Genomic DNA, 24,690 nt, shown 5'->3' with positions numbered 1-24,690 from the left:
ATCTATTTTTGCACTTTTGCAACACATCAAATCACTAGAAGTTTTGCTGTACCCATGTAGATAAAATGCCAGTGGCAAAAAAAATCTGTATTCAACAATTAGAATACACCTGGTAGAAAAACCTGATCTTATTAAAATGTTCCAAGATGGTAAGCATACAGAATGAACAAGTTATCCTATCTGCTTTATTTCTCTAATAGTGTAGGACGCAAATAATGAATAGAATATTGTTTTTCTCTTTGCAAAGGAAAAAGATTTATTGTTTAAGGAAGTCCCTGAAGTTTATTTTAAATGCAGCCTTTTTGCATAACTTCTTTTCACCTCTTGACTTTATGGTCAAATGAACATTTCTTAGTATACGGTAGTTTTCAAAGTCAGTACAATCTAATCCCTGAGAGCCAGTGGCTGTTTGACCTAGTCCAAAGGAAGAACAAACATACAAAACTTTATAACAATTAGTTATAGTAACTGACTTTGAAAAAGATAAAAGAAGAAGTAAAACCAAGTTGCTTTGAGTTATGGTCCTAGGGCCTGCATTTCATGTTATAAATTATGGTGAATGAACAATAACACTTGTGGTAAGGAAGGCAAGTTATTAACTGCAGTTTTTAATCTGTAGAACGTCATCTATTATTTGTATACCAGGGGGTTTAAGATGTGAGCCAAATTTCTTTTTGAGAGAAAAAAATCTCCATGCTGTAATGTTTCAAGTCCTGTATACTTGTTGGGCAAGGAAAGGTTGCACAAAACATTGAGAAACAGAGAAGCAATCAGCTGAGCTGTCTCTAGAGCTTGAGAAGGTGTGTTCTCAGGGGTTAACACTGTACAGGAGCTTTAGCTCTACATGGAATGTGAGTGAGTTAAGAAACATTTAATTAAATGAACATTTTCTGAAAAACTACTATTTTTCTAAAATCATAACCTTGTATAGGAACAAAGCATTTTGTGAAAAATTTAGACCGAGACGCTTGTCTCATGATGAAACATATAGGTATACAGGGAGAAGGGAAAGCCCTACACCCCCGAATATATTTAATACCCTCACCTGAAGTACGTTACGAAGAAAAGCATTGAAATGCACGCCTCCATCCTTCAGAATCAAAGCAAAGTACTTGGTACTTCATTGTACACTCTAAAGTCTCTAATTCTAATCCTGTATTTTTTTGAGAACTGAGCAGGCAATCTACCTATAGCTAAAGACTGTGTGACAAAGTGTAAAATTAGAGTAAGGACTTTTAAGTGTGAATTCAAAAATACCATGATCCAGAAAAACACTTAAGTCAATGTGGTTATTAATGCACAACCCTTTTTTCTCTAAAAGGTCTTCTCTAAGAAGTCCTTTTTATATTGTGGTTCCTTTTTCACATACCTGTAAGCTGAAATTTAATTGATTGCAATTGCATTTTGAAGTCTTGCTAAGAGGGTGTGGGAAGGACATTTGGTTTGATTCAGAGGAAGGAAGATACTACCTGCCAGCTCCTAATCCTGTGGTCACAATATTGACCTGCATTTAAGAAAGATATTACTTAAGTTGAATGAAATTTGCTTGAGATTCAGAAGAAACATTATGAGAAAGATGAATGGAGCAAAAGTATAGTGGCATATCACTTACCACAGCTGTTTGATACACAATTCACTTGTCACTTACCTACCCCCTGTCCAGTAATTCATGTCTGCCCCACCCCATTTTTCCCATTCCAAAGCTTAGGATGGCTATCAGAGAGCTGCCATATTCCAAGAACAAGCACGGCTGTTTTTTCTGCTACTCTCACCAGGAAGCAAGAGGCACATTTTTCACAGGGTCAAACACTGAACGCAGGTACCTGCAGCCTGAAAGCCTACGGTACGTGAGCTCCTCTGGGCAGCTGAAGAAGTCTGGGACTCAACACACAGCACAGGCAAAGGTAGGAAAATGTCCGTTTCACCTGACTGGCTGGCCTGCCTTTTAACAGAGTCTATGGAGACTGCCTAGGTAGGCTTTACAGCAGTGAAGGAATCTTCTAAGGAAAATTCTAAGGAAGTATCTTCTAAGGAAGAGGGAAACACGTAAAATATCTTCTCCTGGTGATGTAAGCTGGAGACTAAGTCTTCAGCAATGAAAGATGGTCGAACAGAATTGTGTTGCTATGATCAGACTTTCATCCACTAGTAATATTCTAGATAGTGACTGATAGTAACAGGCTCTGTCTGACATTGGTGGCGGGGGGAGGTACTCATTAAATAAGTGCTGGAGAACTATTTACACTTTGTAAAATCTGAAGTAGCAGTTACACTTAGACAGAAATTTTCCTTATTACTTGATTTAATTACAGATTTCAGAATTAAAAATTCTAGCCTCAGTTGTTTTGGTAGTGAGTTGTTTTACCAGTAGTCTGTGTAGCTCCAGGTCTAATATAAATAGTAATAACCATTACTGTAATTAAGTTTCTTACTAATAATGTGAACATCTGAAACAAAATTACAGGAGAAAAGAAAAAAAACTCCAAACTTACCAGCCTGTTAAAGTAAAATGTTTGTTATTCTACCAATAATGTTATTTGAATAAGTACTTTGTATATTAAAAAATATTTACATGAAACACAACTGTTACAGCTTTGAATTGAATATTAGAATGAAATTGGGAAACAACATTTGTTAAATCTCAATGTAGTAAAAACTGCAGCAAATACCAGTAACATTCATTCACTGAAGTATAACCTAACTCTTCTAACAGAGTGAAATTCATGCTTGTGCAGATGGCTCCCACATGGCCCATGCCTCATTTAAATCCCTCTTAATCCCTCTTTCGAGAATTCAAGTTGGATTTATGCAGTTCATAGTCCTTGTAGTGACCCTCTGCCTATAGTGAATTTTATGCTGTGCTGCCATTTTGTTTCTATTGCCACTTCAAGCTGCAGTATGTTTATCAAATTAACCCTGTATCCTGGCATAATCCAGTCAGACCCTTTAAAAGCTGTGAACACTGTAACTTTTACCTTGCTCTTCTTCCTCTTGCGTCGGAATCGCAGAAGTTCTTTATGCTGCCTCGACACAAAGTTTACAGCTGCATACTCCAGAAGTGCAGAAAATACAAAGAGCAGACACACTGCCATCCAGATGTCAATCGCTTTGACGTATGACACCTGTGAGAGGAGACAGGAGAAGCCTGAGTATGCTAAAACCACAGATGTGAAGTTCAGTGTTTCATGGCAGGAGGAAGTGCATTAATATCTCCACATCCCAACAATACTTTTATCAAAAAATCTTTTCAGGAAAGTTAGACAATAATAAGAACAACAATTCAATTGATGAAAGTAATTTTTTTTGTCAAAAAAGTTATTGTTTTACAAAACATGTTTATATCATTAGCAGTTCCTTATAGTGTACTGTGTATTATATCAAAAGCCAAATAATCCTCAAAAAACAGATGCTCTTCCTTCATTTGTCCCACTGAGATCTGTGAATGACACTAAAGAAGCAAAAAATAGCTTGTAGTGGGACCAGTGGGAATTCCTGTATAAAAATGGATGTGGCTGAAAGTTCCTGGAATAAAAATTAGGTAGAAGAAAGGAGATAGGTGGAGAGGTCTGATGATCAAATGTATAGTTTCAAATTGGTATTTAGAGCATTCCATTTTATGTGTTGATGCTAACTTTGGATGCATTCGGTTCCATATATTTAGCACACAAAGAATGCTCAAATCGGTTTTACTTAGAAATAAAGTTAATTAGACAATCTAAAAATATCATGTTAAAACTAATACGGAATTGAACTTTGTATATTTTTATTCTATACACTTTATTTCTATTAGTTGCAAAGGAACATGAAGATGGTCAAGGAATAAGCCTTAAATGAAATGGAAAATGTTTAAAGCAGTTACAACTCAGAAAATGGAAAAAGTTAATCATAGAAATAAACTTTAAGTGATTTCCATCATGTTGAGATTCATTTTTATGCAATTGTTTGGAGCCATTAAGGTTCACATTTTTTTACATTTTAATGTAAATGTGTTTGTAACCAGTGAGCTAATTCATAATTTAGGCTCTTTTGAGAAAGAAATATATTTGACAATCTATGGTAAGAATCTATGGCCTTTAGAATTTCAGTCATATTTTCTAGCAGGCCATCAGATACTGGGATGTGAAAAAGCATGAGCCAGACAATTGTTAGACAGGGTTTATCTAATACTACTTCAACAAGTAGTATTACAAGTACCTTCACTATTTGTGAAATAAGTAAAACTTTACAACAAGTAAAACCAGTATTTTCACTACTTGTTAAGGTTTATGGAATTAACTAGACTGAGACAGGGGAGAAATAGAATATATTTGGAGAATCAAAAACCCCTTAATATTTCAAAATTATTTATCTGGTTTAGAAAATGATTGGATGGTAATAATTAAATACATAAGGCTGACAGAAAGTGTTTGCCACATAACATTATGATTAATACAGTACAAACAAAGGAAATTTAGCCTACCTTTGGAAGAGATGCCCGTGAACCTGAGCTTTGTGTTGTCATGGTCAGTACAGTTGTTATGCCTAAAGCCACTCTGGCTGGAGCTGCATCCATATTGATCCAAAATGACACCCAGGAGAGAATGACGATCAGGAGGCTCGGGATGTACATCTGGATGAGATAGTAACCCATCTGCCTCTCAAGGTGAAATCGGACTTCAATACACGTAAACTTTCCTTTTTGTGACAAAGAAGAAATATTCAGGAGAAATAGAATGATTTTACTCTCAACATGTAGTGCACACTCCTAAAGAATGTATGCTATGTCAAGTATATGTTGACTAGAAAATGATTTATTGAATTCTCTGCAGTGACTTGCAATAAAGACAGACCCCATTATAACAGGAGTATCTTCTTGAACAAAAAGGGGCAGAATATATGAAAAATTAAGAATTTTATAAGGTCTTAAATTCTTATTTTCTTATTAAAACCCTCACAATTATTATGGCAATAGAAAATTTCCTCTGTGAGATCACCCTTTTTTTGCAACTTATGATTTGGAAATACTTCTGTGTACAAGGAAAATGCTTGCTTCTCCATTGTATAGTATCTCCTTTATATTTGGTTCAATTTTAAGCTCAATTTTATCTTTATTAAACTAAAATTGGGAAAAATATGTGATATCAGTAAGGGTATTACGTTAGGAGAATCAATAGAAGAATCTCTCCCTGTGTCCCCATTCAAACTGTTCCAGCTTATAAGAGAAGTGATCAAGTTTCAAATACAGATTGAAGACTAGAAAGACCAGAGATTAGGAAACTTTAGGAAGGTAATTAAATGACCTAGTTTTATCTAGGTACTGAAAATAAAGCAAATTCTACTGACTTGTTCAAACAGAACAAAAAAATAAATCTATTGGTAGCTGATAAAAATTTCATAAACCTACATTTTTATATTTTCAAGGTTGTTGTGGGGTTGCAGGCTTTTTCCCCACCCTGCAAGCTGTAGATTATTTCACAGATCTTGACCCAGCTGCATATGATTTCCAAATTCTGCCCAATGGCCATATCAGTCAGATAATGGTGCTGAAGGCAATGCTGTTACTGTAAATGGTGTATACATAAAAGTTTCTCACAGTAATAAATACACATAACTCAGTTTTCTTCCTCATTTTGAGTGAAAGCATTTCCTAATTCTAAATTTAACAAGGAAGGCTATATTGTTATATGTTTCTGAAGTGGTATGAAGCTCTTTGGTTATGTTTTCCACTTGTTTTTGATAGATATTCTCCTGATCAATTCATATTTGCCAAAATGCTGTTTTATACAATTTTTTTCCACATTAATAGAGATTTGATACTTATGAGATTAAAAAATTATGCAATGGAATTATAAGATTATCCTATACTAATATGTGTTTTATGTTGTGACAATAGTGGTAGGCATACAGAAATGAACTTCACATAAAGTCAAACACATAATTTTATTCTAGGGATATTAAGTGCTTCTGGATGTCATTATTTTCTTAACAGTTCTTTTTAACAAGCCACTAGTTTTATTATGATGCCATAATGAATGTAACTTTATGGCAATTTTATTCTGTTGAGGCACTAGCAAAAAACTTAGAAAGACATTTGTTATGATATTTACGGTTACGTTCTGTATCTCAGGAGTTTTATATCTGCAAGCTCAGTTATTAGTTTCATTTCTAATTGCCAGCGTTTTCTGAGTCCTATCTACATTCCCGAAATCTGTGTCCCAGATCCTGGCTCAACCATCTGCTACCTCAGCTTCAAGACTGATTTCTGCCTCAGTCAGGGAATGAAATCCTGGTTTTAAAAAGTGAATGAGAATTTCGGTGTTTACTTCAGGAAAGGCCAGGATATTGTCCTATGTTCCTCTTTCATGGTCTTCAAAAGGATACCTATGCAACTCAGTCTTTCACTTAGCAGTTCAGTCCACCCCATGTAACCAGAAGTTCTGCACTGAGTGGCCTTTGTTGGAATCATATTCTTACTTCAAACGGGTTCTTACCCTGAAGATTTCTTTTTTCTAACATTCATTCTGTTAATTCATCAGCCTTGGACAGCAGCAGTCTCTGTCTCACACATCACAGTAAATCGTGGTGGTAAGGAGTGACAGAAATGCATCAGCCCAATCTAGGTCTAAGCAAAGCCATTTTATTTGGCATCATATCAGTAAGAATTGTTCAGCATGCAACATTTTCTTCTTATAGGGTCCTATATTCTCCTTTCAAAATAGATTAGGAAATAAAACTAAGGAGCATCAGACTGCATAATATATGCATACACATATATGAAGCTTCAATAAACGTCAGCTATTTTTATGTTGGCTTTGTTTCCATCCAGAGAAATGTGGGATAAGAGATCTGAGTTTCTTTCCTGAGGACTCCAGTGGACTTGAACTGTTACAGACCACTCAGCACAAAAATTCTGTGGTCCTAAACTGTGAACAGTAAATAACATAGCAGCTCTGATATGGATGGTTTTATTTTATGCGGTTGCAAATTTGACACACCTAATCGAAATAAGAAGGAAGAGAAGAATAATTGCAAGAAACAGAATCCTAAAAAAAAATTAAATGCATCCTAAATGAAAGAAGTGCAAATGGAATATATTGTAACCACAGGGAAGGAGAGAAAACAGCAGGGATAACGAAGAGGCCAGAACTAGGACTGAATGATGCATCAGAGGAATTATACAAAAACATTTTTTGCTTGGTTTAGTATTTTTGTAAATATCATTGGCCAAGGAAAAGACCTCTCAAAACCTATAACACCAAGACCAAACAAAGAAATTGAAAAAGGAAAAAAAAAGAAAGTTGAATGTGTCTCCAAGTAGAAGAGTATCTTTGCCTAGAGACCTGCCTTTTTTTTAGATCCAGAGAATTTATGGACTTGCCAGGCATACTTCCAGCGCTTCCTAGTCGAGACTACTGTGTTCCTCTCTTCCAGTACAGCACTGAAAAATTAATGAATAGCAGGTCCTCAGGAAGACTGGTGGCTATCCAGCTAGACACTCTGTTGCACCACTGCCAAGTGTTGGAGAAAGGCTGAGGATGGAAGTCAGTCTCACCGCTGCAGTTGGAACAGTTGCTGGTCTAAGCGTGAGAGTTGATGTTAGCTTTTGCCCTTCCTCACTGAAATCAGAACCACCTGCATAAACTTGGCTAATGAAGCTGAGTGGAAAAACACGTGCACTAGCAGATGTGAGCTCCAGCTAGTAGAGGAAGTGCTGTTTTTTCCCACCTGAAGCAGCATCCAGCTGTGGGCCTCCTTTCTCTTCCTTTATTTCATTTCAAATCCAAAGCCAGGTTAGCTGTGGTTTAATCTATTTGACTGGGTGCTTGAATGGATAAAAAGAGGCATACCCATAAAGAAATCTCAGCTGGGGAATGAGACAGACAAGCAACTAAGAGCATTACTCTAATAATTCATTTGCAGTACGCGAAAGGTAAGATCTAGTTCATTTTGATACCCACTGTGAATGCCACAGACAGTGCCTAGCAGGAGGACAGGAATCCATTTTGGTATTGTGGCTTTGCTGAGGCTGAGTAACAAAGATCTCATGGTAGTTTCAGACCAAAGCTAAATGTAAGTGCGCACACAATCCATAACATGGATTTTTGTAAAGAAAGGGAAAGAAAAAATATGCAGGGCTTCCCAAAAGAAATTATTTTTTCCTAAATTGAGATTACATTTTTTGTGTTTGCAAGTCTAGTCTAACCAGGAATTTAAGTGCACAAAAGGCCCCAAAAGTGCTGACTTTATGAGAGTTGTACCTATGCATGTGAAGTGAATCTACTGGTGTATATGCATGTGATGGTGCATTTTTGTCCCTTACCCATATTCTTTGGTAGCAACAATGTTAGAGCTGCTGGTCTGGCAACATATCCATCCGATGTCTGTGCCAAAACCATTAGTGAAGTGAAAAAATAAAATTGTAGTCAGTCTATATGATTTTTCTTTTTCCCCAGAAAGCATAAATTGCTTTTCTTTGGAGTCAGTATCTAGATCCTGTACTTTTTTTGTTGTTTCTTCCATGGCCAACCATGAGTAACTCAAGAAGAGCATTTTTCTACTCCAGGTCATCTTCATGCTACACAGCCTCCTGTGACTGTGGCACGTGCTGCTAAAAAATGGGCTATGCAGGGAGCAGTATGCTTGTATCATTAAAAGGTACTGTCAGCAGTGTGGGATGTGCAAGTGAAATCAAGCCTAAGTTGTAAATTCAGGCCATAAAGAATCCTCTTTTATAGCTTCATCTGTCTCTAACTGTCCCAGAGGTAAGAGTTTGTAGGACTTAAAAGTATTTGTCTCCTTTTAGAAGCCCTTAACGTGTCTTTTGGGAAAACCTTTGAACCCCTACAATGTCATAAACAAGTTATGGTTCCCAGGAAGGCTGAGTTGCTATTTCTGAAGCTATAAAAAAATTTTTAATAAAGGAGAATTACTTCAGGATACTGAGTCAAGGAAATAGTGTTCCTGAGAAGTAATTAAGAAAGGAGTAACAATTATTAAACTACTATGAAATTAAAAATTAATAGCATAATAAAATATAAAATAAGTAAGTGTAAACAAACAGGGAAAGAACTAAGCATGCAGACTTCAACTGTTAATCCATGCAGAATGGAGAGTTATCTTCTGAAGGTTCTTGATACTACTTTAGATAGTAATAAATGGCAGCCTGACCTTGTAAATAATTGATAATGCTAATAAATGGTTTAGTGTGAAATATCTGCTAGATATAGAGAGGACTGTGGCTAAAAGACTACACAGCTTAATGAAATTACATTAATCTATTTACTTAAAATGGGAATCTTATGCTTGCTGAATAGAGATAATTTAAAGCTTAGCAAAACTGAACTGAGTTAAGCAAACCTGAATAAATCCTTATGGTGCTCTGCAGAATATATGTCTTGGATCTGGGAATAAAATATTTCATATTCTGATTCCAACACATCTGTCAATATGGATGTAAACTACACAATTCTGATGTTACCAGTGACTGATAGCCAACAAACAGCCGGTCTAGCATTCAAAATATTGCTAGCTATGGAGATTTGCTGACAGAATCCTGGGGCAATTGGACTGTGATGATGTTCCTCTGCAACAACACTTCATTTTTCCTCTTGAAAAACAGCTAGAGACAAAGGCTTAGCATGAAATTAGAAAAAAAAAACAAAAAAAAAAAAACAACAAAACTGAGTAAAGGAGAAAGGGAGAGTGAGACTAATTCAGTGGTTAGGATATGCTCAACCTAAATGGCAGAGTTAAATTTAGATCTCTTAATACAACAGAGAGCTTCTCTCACCTGTCTTCTGGAAAGCCATTTCTTAAGCACCTCAATTCCTCTACTCCCCATATCCTAACAGAGACCTTAAGTTCAAAATGGGCTTTAAAATTGCATTAGACAGAGGATTTTCCTCCTGGTGTTATTCTAAACCTCTGCCGTGTTTAACATTTTCAGACATGTAAAAACCAGAATTTGTCATCTTAGGTGGAAAAGATAACATATTGCAAAAGCCAGCTGACACTCTTTTTCTTTATAGAGATAAAAGTAATGATAGTTCTTTCTTATCAAGACAAAAGTTAAAGAATCTTCTTCCAAAATGAAAAAATATGTGGACTAAAGAAACAGATTTTTTATAGATTGATGTAATATGGCTATTGAATCTTATGCCTTTGACTGCTTTCTAAAGTTTAATATCTTGGATTCACAGGTTCTTACTGAACGGTTGCCACTGCAACACTTTGAGTATTCCTACCTATTCTCTGCACAAGGAAAAGTATTTACTCAAAGCAGTATCTGTTGCAGGAAAACCCACACTGAGGATAGTTCATGACATATAATATATTGCAAATATGATCTCACTGCAGGCCACCACAGACCTTCCCTTTGCTGTATTTCTCCAGCTCTTCCTTAATGCTGGTTCTGGCACTTGTCTCCTCCTGAATTGGGGAATTTCAGTGTGCTAGGTAGTAGAAAGCTAGTCCTTTAAATACCTGTGTGTTAAAGCCCCAGACAGATGAAATTTGAAGTTTCTGTACTGTCCTGAGAAAAAAAATCATTCATCATGTAATTAATCAAAGCTTTTATTAAAGGCTTTGCATATATAAACCCTAGTGTTTTATCTAGTACCCAGGATGGAATCACCCTGGCAAAGGTCATTGCCTTTTGTGAGAGTGTGGCTATTGGCTCAAACTCTCCTCAGACAAAATGGATTGGTGAAAAATGAAAAGTCCCCCCCTCCCCGCCAAAACACCTAAAACCAACAAAACAAAAAAACACTCATAAAAAAGTGCGCTTTTAATGTTTGAAGTTATTAATGTTGAAAGGAAATTTTCTGAAGACAATTTTATCTTCTAACTGAAAAAATGTCTAAGCTGAAAATAGTCTCAGAAAATAAAACTGTATTGCCATAACAGGAATCACAGACCACCAGCACTTTCCTTTTGACTTTTTTTTGTGTGCTTTTTTCTCTGCATCTTTTAAAATAAGATTGTAATTAGCATCTCTTGGCAACAGCATGTTATGTACAACACTGCAGAATAGCAGACGATTTTTCATAGAGAGGATGAAGGAGAATGAAATATATAAACTGACTTTTCCATGAGGCAATACTGTCCCTTTTACTTTCTATCCTGTTTGAGTCATTATAAAAATCACCACAAGAAAAGCAGTCCAGTTAATTTTACCTTGTTCAGTAAAGACATTTCATTTTTATTCTTCCAACAATGTGACATTTTTGTTTGAGAGAAGCTCCTACTGAAATAGAGAGATGCTTTCTGTTCCTTTGCCTTCCAGCAATAATTTTTTTTAAACAATTCATAAATAGTTTAAAAATGTTTAAGTAATAAATTATGTGTATGCAAAGCTCATAATTTCAAGAAGTTGTATCTACAAAAATGATTGTATATAAGTAAATTTAGCTGAAATGATTTTCATGGCTTTCTAAGAAGTCAGGATAATTAAAAGCACTTGGTAAGTGCAGTCTCTAGAAACTTTCCAATTTGCACTTTAATAAATATTGCAATTTAAGTGTATTTTGCTGATAAAAGCTGCTTATAAAAGTACTCATTTTTTCCACATCATAAAATAGACGAAACACGGTATCTATCTTCATACAGCCTGAAGAGAAATGATGATTTTTCCAGTGTCTAACATACAGAACTAGACAAATTATCATTTACATGGCATTTGTCTATGTATCTAAAGCCAGGATTCCCTAAATGACTCTAGGAATGTGCTACCTTTCAATTTTTCTTTCAAGTCACAGTCTGTGGATATCAGTAGTATACTGGGGGAAATCAGTGCTGAGGCTGTCACCTGTCTTTGACTATACAGATTCCTGGACAGGAAGGAAATGTCTTTACATTGCATTTTTGGGAAAAAATACTGAGGCAGGTGGTGAATTTGACATTGGTGTAAGACTGATAACGACTGCAGTAAAAGACAGTTGAAAATAAATACAGAAAAGGGAAACTATTTCTTTTTCATCTTGATAAATTTACATTTGTAGTTTTCATGTCCCTCAGAATGGAGAACCGAGCTGCATTGAGCAGGACCTTTGTTGGCTGGAGAACCCGACACAACACCATGGCAAAGACAACTGCAGAGATCTGTGATGGGAATGGAGCAGCTCCCTGCCCTGGTGCAGGCTGGGGATGGACTGGGTAGGTAGCAGAGGTATCCCAGGCTTCTGAGCCTGAGCGATATCAAGTTGAACAGAAGTCTTGTGATGTGAAAGACTTGTCGTGTGCTGCACTGTGTTAGCAGGGGCAGAGAGGAGAGAAGTATAAACTAGAGACATCTAGATGTAATGTTTCCACTTCCAGGGCAGATGATGAATTTTTATTCAATGAATCTTTAAAGAAGGATGCACAATTTTTGATCAGTGCAGGGCTGACAATTGGGGCCTATTTGCCCTTAAGAAAAGTGTCTTGTTGAAGTCAGACAGTACGATTTTGTGCATCTAGGGATGGTCACATCCTCAGCTTGCCCTAGACTCTGTTTTCCAAAGTGTCTATAATTTCTGCTTTATCAGCAAAAAAAATGAGCAACTTCAGAGATTTCACACCTATAGACTATCTCCTGGGTAAAAAGTACAAAACTCATTTTTGCAGAAATAGTCTATGAAAAAATCCTGAGGGAGTTAAAAAGTCATGTCTTAAAAATCACTCCTACAGTCTCAAAAGTTGTCTGAATAAGACATTAAAGTTATGTCTCCTTTAATCACCATCATCAGCTGGCAGCAAAATGGCTGAATATGAGGCATTAGGTCAGTTGAAGGTGAGACTTAGAAGGGCCACAATCTACAGGTTCTTAAACAACCTTTTTGACTATGGGGGAACAAATGGGATCATGAGAAAAAATTGTGTTTGGGATGTGCATATTAGGAAGTCAGATGGGGACTGTGGAGCTAAGGAAACACGCTGTTCATCAAGATGGCAATTATCAGAAGCAGTCACACACAGAATTAATCAGTTCTGATGGTGAGTGCAGCAGTCACAGCTCCACTGTTTCCAGGACCACAACATCCACTTCTTTGATCCAAAAGGCATTATTAGACCTAAGACTGTTCTGGGCAATATCACTCAAGCACGGGTATAAAGCATTATCCACGATGCAGGACTAAAGCCAAGACTCATTTGTGCCTGTTAGCCAATGCTATTATGTATAAATTCATGCTACTGTATATTGGGCTTTTTGCAGCTGTGATTGAAATTACGTCTTTGAAATAAAATTAAGGTATTGCATAACAACCCAGGGAAGTAATTAATGTCACAAAGGAATGCGGCAAAGCAAGACTGTCCTTGTAATGTAAATGGTTCACGTGTGATGTTTCTGGTTGTTATGATTCTGCTTCGCTTTCCAAATTGGTCACTGCGAATATGCCTGTGGATGCAAAACATGAAAATCATCAGGAATGTTGTTGTGTCACTTCAGAACACAAGATTTGATGAGCCATTTTGCTGTACTGTTGCCGAAACAGTTATGTCTCTTTATTTAGATGCAGTTTACTTTTTGAGCTCTGGTACAGTGAACCATTTTCATTTGGGAATGAAACACTGATGAGACATGCACTGATGAGTTTCCACATACTGTCCTGAAGCTTCATGTTAATTTGCTTCACAGGGAGAATTTTGGGATTTTTTTTCCTGTTTTACAGGATGTCTCAGAAGAACTTTCCATCCTGAGTTGTAACTAAATTTAATTTAAATATTCTTCTTCGGTCACTTACTGCATACAAGCTGCAGTTGCTTAGCATTATTTTAAGAATTCATTTTGTCTAATCTGTCATAGGCAAAAGAAATAGACTTCATATCATATTTTAAAAACTGCTTTTTGTAAATTTTGGTTCTTGTGGAGTACCTTAAAGGTATATCTGCCTGCAGTATCTCATTTCAGAAGCCTTAAAGGAAGCACATTACTGAACATGTATCCAAGTGACATAGTGAAAGTAGTTGTCTTTAAATATAATGTTCATAGGGATTTAGCCTACAAATGGCAGTTAATAATATTGGTCGTAACAAAGAAATAAAAGGAATTCTTACTCTTCTAAAAACCAAACCCCTCTAATCAAATTAAATTTGCTTAATACTGAAGATCTGAATTTAAAAAAAAATGCATTGGACAAAACACTGTAATCTTAAATAGCAGTAGTAGTAGAATGTAGTCCTTCATAGGTAAAGCCACATTTTCTTTCTGATTTGCCCTGAAAAAGTTCTGTACCTGTAATTTTGGTGCTTTAATTCAGAGCAGGGCACACAGCTGCTTCCTCTGATGAGGACATGCTCTTCCATCTGCTGCTCAGCATCAGCATCACATTTTCCCCCCCGCCCATCACAGGCAGGTCCCACAGCTGTGCAATTGCTTTATCTTTTGCTGGCATCTTTTTTTTTTAACATTCTCATCCTTGGAGACATCCAGGTTTCCAAAGTTTCTGTGTTATCAAATGCCTTGATTTTTTTGTGGACAAGTTAAATGGTCCAATTACTTTTTAAGTACCGGCATGAGCTTCATCTTTCCAGGCTGTGGGTTGCACTCACATCTTAGAGCATGTTTGGCCAGAGAAATGCAGTTTGGACAAAGCAATACAGAATCCAGCAGGTTGCTAATTGACCACACTCTTTAAACTTATCACAGTAAATCCCTCCTCTCACCTAAATGTGACAGAATTGCACAGAGACAAGCACATTTCCAGCCACATCTTGAGAACCACGAGGCCTCACATGCAGTTAATAACATCTGTTGCTTCTGCTTCTTCACTCAGGTTAGTGCCACAGTGAGAAAACAGTACATATAAGTTGACCCTACGTAACCTAGTATAGTGTGCCTAGGCAAAGCACATTTTCCTATTTTTCCTTAGATAAAATTTAATACCAAGTTAAATAGGCTTGAAACGTAGGGTGCAAAAGAAAAAAAAAAGTAGTGCCTTCAGAATATTGAAAAAATGAAGTTTCAGTCAAAATCACAAGGTTTAAACTTTGATGATTATAATGTAAGTTCTCAGACAGATGAGTAAGAGTACAACTCATCTTTGGACAGGGTGTTTGGAAATCACTGGAAATTCTGAAATTTTCAACCAGGTTTCCATTCAGTATCAGGTTAAGCATCACAGTAATGTCTTAATTTCTCAGAGATTTTTAATGCATCATGTTATGCAAATGAACTTTAGAAAAACAAGAGAAGAATACTCTATACCATGATATCTCACTGGTTAATATCATATACAGGGTATAGAATACAATTACAGGCACTCATTAAAGTGGCACAAAATCAGGAGAATCCTAAAAAGAAAGGGTAAGTTGCTTGTATATCTCAAAGGAGACAGTGGAAAATAATGAAAACAAAATTCTCTTATTTATCATAAGGATTATGGTAGAAAGGAAAAAAGGAATAATAGGAATTTCTATCTTATCATTAACAAAGAAATGTCAGAGTGAAAAAATTACTCTGCTACAGGATATGCATCACGAATTTTAGAAGGCTTTTAAGGATTATCCAGATATTAGTAATTGTATAATGAAAGTGCATGTTAAGTATTTCCAATTTATTTTAGGGAAAACTACAAAATATCTCCAACAGTATCTTCCTGCTCTAAATGGAAATAATGAGAGAGCCTTCCTTTCTCTTAGGGTACCACTGCAGTTGTGATAAAACTCAGTATTGGAAAGCACTCCTCCTTAATTTTGATTGTAGCAGGACATTTCTTATGAACACCACCTATTTAATTTTCTGTCCCTGACATTTCAGCAGAATCCAGATGAATAATTCTAATCTTAAATTTTAAGACGTGTTTGATCATACTGGAGAGCAATAAGTTAAAAGATACACGGATTAGAATGGAAGAGGTTTAGCTTTTTTTTTTTCCTCAAGAGAATATATAAACTCCGCATTTATAGGCTTTGCTTTTCAGGATTGTTTGGCTTGTGATTGTTCAGTTATTAATATAGTTTTTCACAATTTAAAATAAAAATATAATAACTATATTGTAAATGTGAATCCCCTCCTCTTCCAAGTAATCCCAGAGATGAGCTAAATATCTCAGTTCAACAAAGGCTTCAATTCAGTATCATAGAATCATAGAATTGAAGAATTATAGAATGACTTGCATTAAGAGGCCCTAAAGATCACCTAGTTTCTAGTTGCCATGGGCAGGGACATCTTCCATTACACCAGCTTGCTCAGAGACCCATCCAACCTGGCCTTGAACACTTCCAGGGATGGGGCATCCACAACTTCTCCGGGCAACCTGTTCCAGTGCCTCACCACCGTCACAGAAATAATTTCTTCCTGATATCTACACCTCCTGTCTTTCAGTTTGAATCCATTCACCCTTGACCTGTCACTGCATGCTCATGTCTAGTTTGTACACCTGGCCATCTAAGAATCCTTTCAGCTCATTCACATTGCCCCCTTGCTTTGTGAACTAGGGCAGGGATAACTTGGCAACCCTATGTCACTTTTTCCTGACTGAGCCAGGCTATGATGAGTGCACAGCATGTGGACCTTTGGATTTCAGTAGAGCTTCAGATCCCACATCGTCATGGCAACTACTCAGTAAGTAAAACCCCTGATGGAACAGTTTCTGAATTATTTCAACTCTATATTTTCTTAAGACACCTAAAATTGAAGTTTGTTCAGTTTTCAGGGAGTTTTGGTTTGTTTGCCAGTTAAGACTGCATTACCTTGCACAATGAAGCTGTATGCTCTAATCCTGAATTCAGTGAGAGCATTTAAAAAATAGCCCAACTGTGACACTTATTATAACAAAACATGTTAAAAGTCTTTTCAGTTGCAATCACTTTCCTACCTGTATTGTAATGCTTGGTGCAGTAGCATAAATCCTTTTCTTCTTTCAACAGAAACTGTGGCAGAGTGAGACCTTCTGCTACTTGAACCGCTCCCTTTTCTTGCCACTCAAAAATGAGATCGTTCATTGTGTATCCAACTAAAACAAAGAAAGAACCCACAGAAACTCTTAAGTCAGCTGTAAACTTTGAAAAGTACTAACATATCAAATTACAATATTTTAAGTAAATTTTATAAAAAGGACATAGTACAGAGGGTCTGCTTGTACCTCTTAAGCACAAATTTTTATCTGCCATATGCCATACTGAATTGGAAGAGACCAAATGGCTGTCTTATGAAACTCTTTTAAATTTTAATAATTAGATGGTCATTAATGGATTCAACAAAAGCATTCAAATTAGGTAAACATCCAAATGTCTTGGATGCTTGGGAACATCTTTCTCTCCTCAGCCCGTGAAGGATAAAATAGGGCCTTCACACTCAGATCTCTTCCTCCTTTCACTTGAGGTGAAATGTGTATTGTCAAAGTTGTGTTGATGGATTTATGTCAATTTGAATGTTTAAGTGCAAACTGTTCAAAGACAACAATGAATTAAAAATTCTGCAGCAGTTATTAGTTGAATTGAAAAACTGCTTTTCTCTGAAGATGTGATCCATTAACTTTCCCAGGCTCTTCATTCTAATTTTCTTTCTAAATAAATTTTATCTGGTTATTACAACTGGGGAAAAAAAACTCAAAAGGCTTCATATTCTCATTCAAACTTGAGCCACACATACTAGAAGGAGCCAAAAGGTAAAAGGAGATTGTTTTTCATCTAATTCATATAGCTTTTAGCTTCTTTGCAATATTTGCTTTCTGCTTTAGTCCAATACTAATGAACTATTGAAAATAACCTGTTGAGAACTAGAAATTCTTCTAACCTTTCAGTAACAAATTACTGTTTAAAGTATATTGCTCAGAACCTTCTAGGAGAAACTGCTCAAAATTACTGAAATTTTGAGTTTCAGCAAAAAAAATTAACATCTCTGCTGTGTGGGCATAAATCTTACCCCATTATATTCAGTGATGTCGTTACTCTTTTAATAAACCTATAAATGGCATTCAGTGACCTGACCTGCTGAGCTGAAAACTGAGATACACTTCAGCTTTTCTGATCTGTGTTGAATGAACCGAGGAGCTAAGAATTAGTATTTATAAATGTAAAAATGTTTCCAGCACTTCTTCTTCCTTCTAAATGCTTGATGTTTCTTTTGGGGAGAACATTTATACAGGTATTCACAGGAACTCCAGCTGACTGTTGATATACTAGGCACTTTCTCTGAGGCTGGATGAATATGATAAAAATGAGACTACCACATCCTTTTAAATAATTAGGATCAGACATCGCTCAAGCCACTACAAGCATATATCAAGTGTACAAGAAAATGCTTTTCTTATTGATTGTATGATATTTCATAAACACAGTTAAATTTCATTATTAAATGCCATAAACTGTGAAAAATTGGAAGTAAATATATTATCAAACTTTTCATGAATTCAGACAAAAAGCAGTTGTGTGTAAAGCAGATTACCACTTGAAGCATGTAGATTATGGCCAGAAGTGATATTCCCTGAGTAAAACTCATTGAAATGGCAACAAACAACTGCTGTGTCAAAATGTATTTCCCTAAATAAGGTTCATTCATCTCTAATGCATGCTTTTAATTTTCATTTTCTACTCTGCCCACTAATTCTGCTATAATGAAATATAGTACAAATAACAGCAGCATATTCAAAGCACTGCTGCAGTAATTAATTTTTTGTCATGTTTACATTTTAAAAGCTCAAATATAGCATTAGCATTCAAAACTGTAACTTCAGTTTTGTAAGTCAAGATCACAGTCATAAATTAAAAGTGTCTTAAAATATAGAGAGCTTAACAGAGATGTGAGTTTATGTTATACCAAATAAATTTAAAATAGTATAATGTTTCCACTAGTATGTTAAATTAAATCAGCTTGAATGAAATAAAAAAAATTATCTTTTTTCAATTAATTTTATGAAGAGGACCTGCTGAATAGTACTGTGCTTAACACTGAGAATGCTCATGGTACTGTGTGCATAGTCCATAAGGGGAAAAAGACATTTCTATAGAAATCACTCTTTAAAACAACCAGTGGTTACCATACTGTAGTATTTATGCTATTACAGTTTGGGTATACAGTGTTATATATGCAATGAGCCTAAATACAGACCCCTGGCACACTAATTCTTAGACCTCTGCTGATTAATTGTAATAACTGTCCCTGTCCATTTCTAGAAGTACTAAAGTGGAAGTCCATCTGAGGTTTTGGTTCTTGGCTACTGATTAACAAATATGCATGTCATGGGTTTAGTTACAAACCACCACAGTGCATTATCTTGAAGCAATTTAGGAAATGTCATTCAATAACATAAATTTAACTAAAAGTCTAAATGCCTGTTGCTGATACTAGTCTGCTTTTGAAGATTAGAAAAACACTGTGTGTATTTTCCATGTGGTGTATGAGATAAAAATCTGAGAAGTTGCACTCCATTACATGGTTATTATGTACAAATGGAGCAGTAAATTGTGGTCTTGAAATATGAAGGCTTTATTCTGAATGGATGTGTGGTTACCCATACAAACTTGTGCTATATGTGTTAGTTATATTGTTAGACATATTATGCAATTTGTAAGAACTGCACTGAAATATGCAGCAGCTAAAAAGAACAAGGCATTTCCCTTTAGGGCCCATAAGGGATTAACAGCAACCCAACATGATATTTAGCCTCATTAAACCTGAAGTTTTTTTCTTTTTTGACTGTGAGGTGGTGGTGGTGGTGGTGACTATTATAAATTGCTATTAGATATTTTTATTATCAGTGGCTGGGAAGTACAGTGTTATTTAGGGAATTCCTAGTGGATAAATTTTATTATTGAATAAAGGACAGTCAGTCACTAACCTAGGTAGTATATGAGGGTGCAGCTCACTGGTGCAAAAAGTGAACCTTTTACTCTACATGAATAGCTGAAAGCAATGGAGGCTATAAAGAAAGGATGGAAAAAACAACCTTGTTATGTTTGAACAGCGATGCTCAGGAGTTAATATGACTGGTTAGGTTACACTAATACTCTCTCTGTTAACGCAAAGTCGGAGGTCTTGCACATCTAAAATGCAAAAGAAGGTTGTAAATTGTTGGTAATTATATGGCAAAGACATCATCCTAGAACCAGGATGTTTCCAGGGAGAGTATTTATTAGGAAAACTCAAGAACTGTGTGAATGTATGGCACTGTAGCCTCTGTACAAACAGTTCTCTTAAAGAGACATGTAATTTTCAGGAGCCTGAAGTCCTTCCAGGTAATTAGTTAATGAAGCATATACTGGCAGACTGAGAGCTCTGCCTGAGATGAATATGACGAAGTAGGGAACTAAGCAGAATTTAGAATTTACTAGAAGGGACGAGGGCCTGAAACAATTGGGAAACTTGGATTTGGTCTACAGAAATACTATTTTAGTATTTCTCAGTGTGCAACAGAGCTGGTGATAAGTGTGACAAAATGAAAGTAAAACTGTCACACTAACAGGGGAGAAGGTGGAAGAGAGAAGGCACTGATGATGAGTTCTCAGGACTTTTGCCTGGAATAGTTGATGGAGGGTTTTGAATAACCGGACATCAAATAAAACTAAATTATAGTGGTATTTTATTTAGTTGATGTAATCTATACAAAACTCTGGCAGATGTTGGATAAGACAGACATAGTAAATTTAGCCTTTAGACAGCACTGAAAATTGTTTAGCTAGAGTGAAAATTTTCAGCATTTTCAATTAGAGGTTCCAGGGAAAAATTCAGGAAAAAATAATGTGATCCTGCTGAAATATTTCTAAGTATCAAAGGCATCTACATTGTATTGAAAGAAAAAACAAACTTTTCCCTTGATCTGACTCATCTTTCCCAGAAAAAAAAATTATCTTTTCAAAAATGGTGTTGATAAATTGTTATCTACACTCATATGAGGTTCCTGGAAGAAGGAATCTTTGTCTAATTTTTTTACACTATCTTTAATAATAAATATCAATTTTTCATTCATCCAAGTTTGAAAGTATAGGACTGAAGCCTGCCTTAAATAAATTGAGTCCCATTCAAACCACATCAGTCCACATTACTCTAGAGAATTTATTGGAACCAAGATATTTATGTTAGTTGCATGCTAAGAGTAGGAAGATTTTATTTTAGCTAATTCAGTAGTAGTAGTAGTAGGCATTAAAAGGTCATTATCTCATAGACAAGACAGTGAACATCCAAAAGTTTGTCTTGAAGAATGGATGAAGTGTTTAACATCTCCTGCTTCTCCAAGGACTGCACTGTTACAGAAACACAAGGCAAGCAGCTCCCTGTACTATTAGAGACTCTACACCTTTGAACTGTCATTGTCTTGGCAATTACAACATAATTCCTTTATCACACCTGCTGACACTTTCGTCTGCTTTGTCCCTCCACCCTTAGCATACTTTTCCAAGCCACGAGCAAACTTGCAACCCAGCTGAATATCAGTATATCCTACAAATTTTCTACTCATTTTGTTTTATTACAGGAAGGCTGTGCTTCCCTTTTGTCATTTTAAAATACCTACATGTATATTAAAATCCAACTCTTTTCCTCATGTTCAATAAACAGACACATATTCAGCATGAAACAACTGAGCAGAGTAACTGACTTTTTTGTAAAAGAATTTAGTTCAGCTACAGAATTTATTTTTAATTTTTTAATCCCAGTGGTTTATCTAAATTCCATTCTCATTTATTTAATTTTTAGTAAGGTACAGCTCCAAAAGTAACATTGGATTTAGTCAGCAAACCCATCGGTTCTCTAGGTCTCCAGTTGAAGCAAGAACTACAGTCACATTGACTAGGGTTATGGCACTACTTTTCTGTTAGGCATCCCCTCAGTTTGCTTCCAGGACAGACTGCTTGCACATTAGTGTTCCTAAGAGCATGCCAGATATTTGAATTGTGCCCTAAATTCCCAGCAACATTGCTGGGGGAAGATATGACAGAGCTAACGAATCTGGTTTTGGCTTGAGGTTAGAACAAATTCTTTTACATTATGCACTAAATATATTAGCGTCAGAAATGAGCTGTAATTCATTTCAAGGTTAAACTTATGCTGAAGCTCCAAGAAAGCAGGATTTTATTCAAAGTACTTCTGAGCTGCTTTGCAAAGTGGCTGCACCTTGCACTGCCCTCTAATTCATTCTGAAGGAACTCCCTGGGGAGTGACAGGTTTATTCTTCTTAGCCTGAATTTTGGAAAAGGGTAACATTTCAGCTCAGCATTCTGGCACATCTCCCAAACCTACTATTCCTTGCTGAAGCCTATAGGTGTTCAGCTATCATTTGTATTCTAGTTTCTGTATGCCAGTAGCAGTTGTACAGTTACTACTGCCCTTTCATCCTGCATTGGTCAGGAGCTGAAGACTACAACTATCCTGATCTTTGTAGCTGTGTCTCATGTCTCACCTCAGATAGACACAATGGTTGAGTCACTCAGCTGCACAGTAAAAACCACAGCCTGAGCAATTGATGAATTTTGTGCTACTGAAATGGAGAGAAGCAGGATGGTTTCTACTCCTTCTGGCACAGGCATTGACCTAGTGTGTCCATAATTTCTGTCATTCAGGTAGAGACCTGAGGATTTGCTGGCAGATGAGAAATACACCCCAGTTATTTTATCTTATGTTGTCTTTATGCTGTTGTGGAAAAATGAAAAATGTGCACATACAAGTACATTAGCTTGTACTGCTGCAGCCTGCATACCTATCTTTTTCCACTTGTACAATCTCCAAACTAGAGACTGGGCGAAAAGAAATTGTGCAAATAAGAATCATGTAGTACAGAGGGAATTTTCTTTAACAATCCTGAAAACAAGAGCATGATTGCTTGGAAAGACTAAAAAAGCCTCCATGAATCAAAAGGGGAAGAAAAGGACCACTGTTTAAATGAAAAATAAAAATAAAGTTAAAATTATGAGGTAAGAAAGTCTTTTGTATGTTACCTATGTTGCTTTACATAGTATATCTTTTCTTTTGTAACTTAGTCTTTTGAATATTCCTTGAAAATTCAGGAATATTAAATGTCACATAAAGTTATAACTGTATTTTATGAATAGAGGAATGCTGTGAGGTAAAAGTGAAACTTAAAAAGGAAAGACAACAAGCTCTAGCATATGAAAGAAAAACATTTCTTTCCTGGGAGACATGCCACAGAAATAAATATGTATCTAGTTGACATTTCTTTGTATCTTATTCAAGCAGAATAAAACTAAAATTATCCCACATGCCTATGGGCTGCCCTGGTGTAAGGCATAGAACCATAGAAAGGATTATTTCATATGTGCATTTTTATTTGTTCCCTTTCTAAGATAAAAAAGCAGCTCATTCTAGATGCTGAGAAATCATTTGGTAAAATAAATCCTTTAAAAATAAAAGACATTTCCACTTAAATATTTTTCAGACACTTCATGATATAATGAAGTACTTTTACCAGGGGTAAATCCAGCTGCTTATACTGACCTTGGAAAAAAAAAAAATAACACGAGACAGCTAAAAGTAAAGACATCATTTGGGGGAAAAAAGCCATACATGATTTTTTTTTCTCTTAGACTTTTCTATGATGGAGCAACAGTATTTAGTACTAAACAAAATTACCTCTTAAAGACCATGATCTGTCTCTTATAAATGTCAGTCTTTGCAACCCAGTGGTAAGATGAGAAAAAAAAAAGATTAGTGATTTATTCTCATTTGCTTGGTGGCACATGCAGGAGCAAGGCTTGAAAGATCAGACACAGTTTACAGAAACCGTGAGACAAATGGGCCTTGTAAATTCATAATGTACAACGTCCTACACAACCTGGCACTCAGTGGAGAAAACAGCAATGATCACCACTTCAAAAAGAAACATCTGGAAGCATGGCTGCTGCTGTTTTACTCCTGCAAACACTTTGGTTTTTATAACATAGCCTGGTGGTCATCACTTGGGACATGAGAGGACTGTGTTCTCTGTTTTGAACCCAAATGTCTTCCACTTCCCCAGACAAGGCATTAACCACTAGGGTTAGTGCTTTGATCCTTCTGTTTACATTGTCTCACTGTGCACCAAAAAAAATGCAAGGCAGACAGCCAGAGCAGAGTATGACACTGTGGCCTAGAAATCAGAGATGCTTGGATGGATTCAGGCTCTCAGGGTTATGTCAGTTCTTACCTCGGGAGATTTGATGTGAAGCCTGGGAAAATGCCAAATGCACCCATCCTCCTTTTTATCTTCTATAATTTTAAATAGAACTGGATGCTTTTTCTTAGCCAGAGAGTCTGGAATTTGAATGTTTCTGCTCACGCTTTCCTAAGTTTTGGAAATTGAACAGAGTTCACGCTTATATAAATCTTATTTATTTATTTATTACCTAGTTAGTCTTTTTCCTGGCATGTAGATACTTTTTGTAACACTTCCAAATTGTCTTTTTCCTTTCCTGTCCTTCCAGAGAAACTGGCTATGGACAGGTGAATTCCTGCTCTCAAAGGTCTAGGATCTTGGAACTTAGGTCACTGTACATATCTGCTTTGGAACTGTCCCAAAATAATCTCAGGGAACTGCTGCCTTGTTCTTGCAAACCTAACTGGTTATTCTGCTATCAGACATGTAAGAATATCCAGAGTGCCCACATGCTGCAAAATTTCTGCCTCAGGCCATCATCTTTTCCCACAATCTGTTTTTTTGTATTTTTTTTTCTTTTGATGTCTGAAGTTACAGGTAAAATAGAATTAGACAAGGCAATATGGGAAAGGCTTTATTACTTGCAACTTCCTTATGAAATCCAATTTGATCTCTGTGAATAAAGAATTAGAAGCAGTCATCTGTA

The 24,690-nt window shown here is 36.1% G+C and overlaps 1 protein-coding gene across 3 annotated transcripts in view; it reads right to left on the bottom strand.

Annotated features, from left to right (window-relative positions):
- The window catches only part of GLRA3 (glycine receptor alpha 3), a 74,717-nt gene that overhangs the window by 5,367 nt on the left and 44,660 nt on the right, over positions 1–24,690 (bottom strand). For 2 of the 3 annotated variants that reach the window (XM_062493611.1, XM_062493612.1), the window contains exons 6-8: positions 16,776–16,913; positions 4,460–4,674; positions 2,976–3,122 (exon numbers count right to left, since the gene is read on the bottom strand). In XM_062493611.1, coding sequence (XP_062349595.1) covers positions 2,976–3,122; positions 4,460–4,674; positions 16,776–16,913 — 500 coding nt within the window. Of the gene's footprint in view, positions 1–2,969; positions 3,123–4,459; positions 4,675–16,775; positions 16,914–24,690 lie in introns of all 3 variants that reach the window. The other variant, XM_062493613.1, reaches the window with a different exon arrangement.

The sequence above is a fragment of the Cinclus cinclus genome, chromosome 5, assembly GCF_963662255.1.
Source record: "Cinclus cinclus chromosome 5, bCinCin1.1, whole genome shotgun sequence".
Classification (NCBI taxonomy): Eukaryota; Metazoa; Chordata; class Aves; order Passeriformes; family Cinclidae; genus Cinclus; species Cinclus cinclus.
This window is presented reverse-complemented; position numbering and strand designations above follow the sequence as displayed.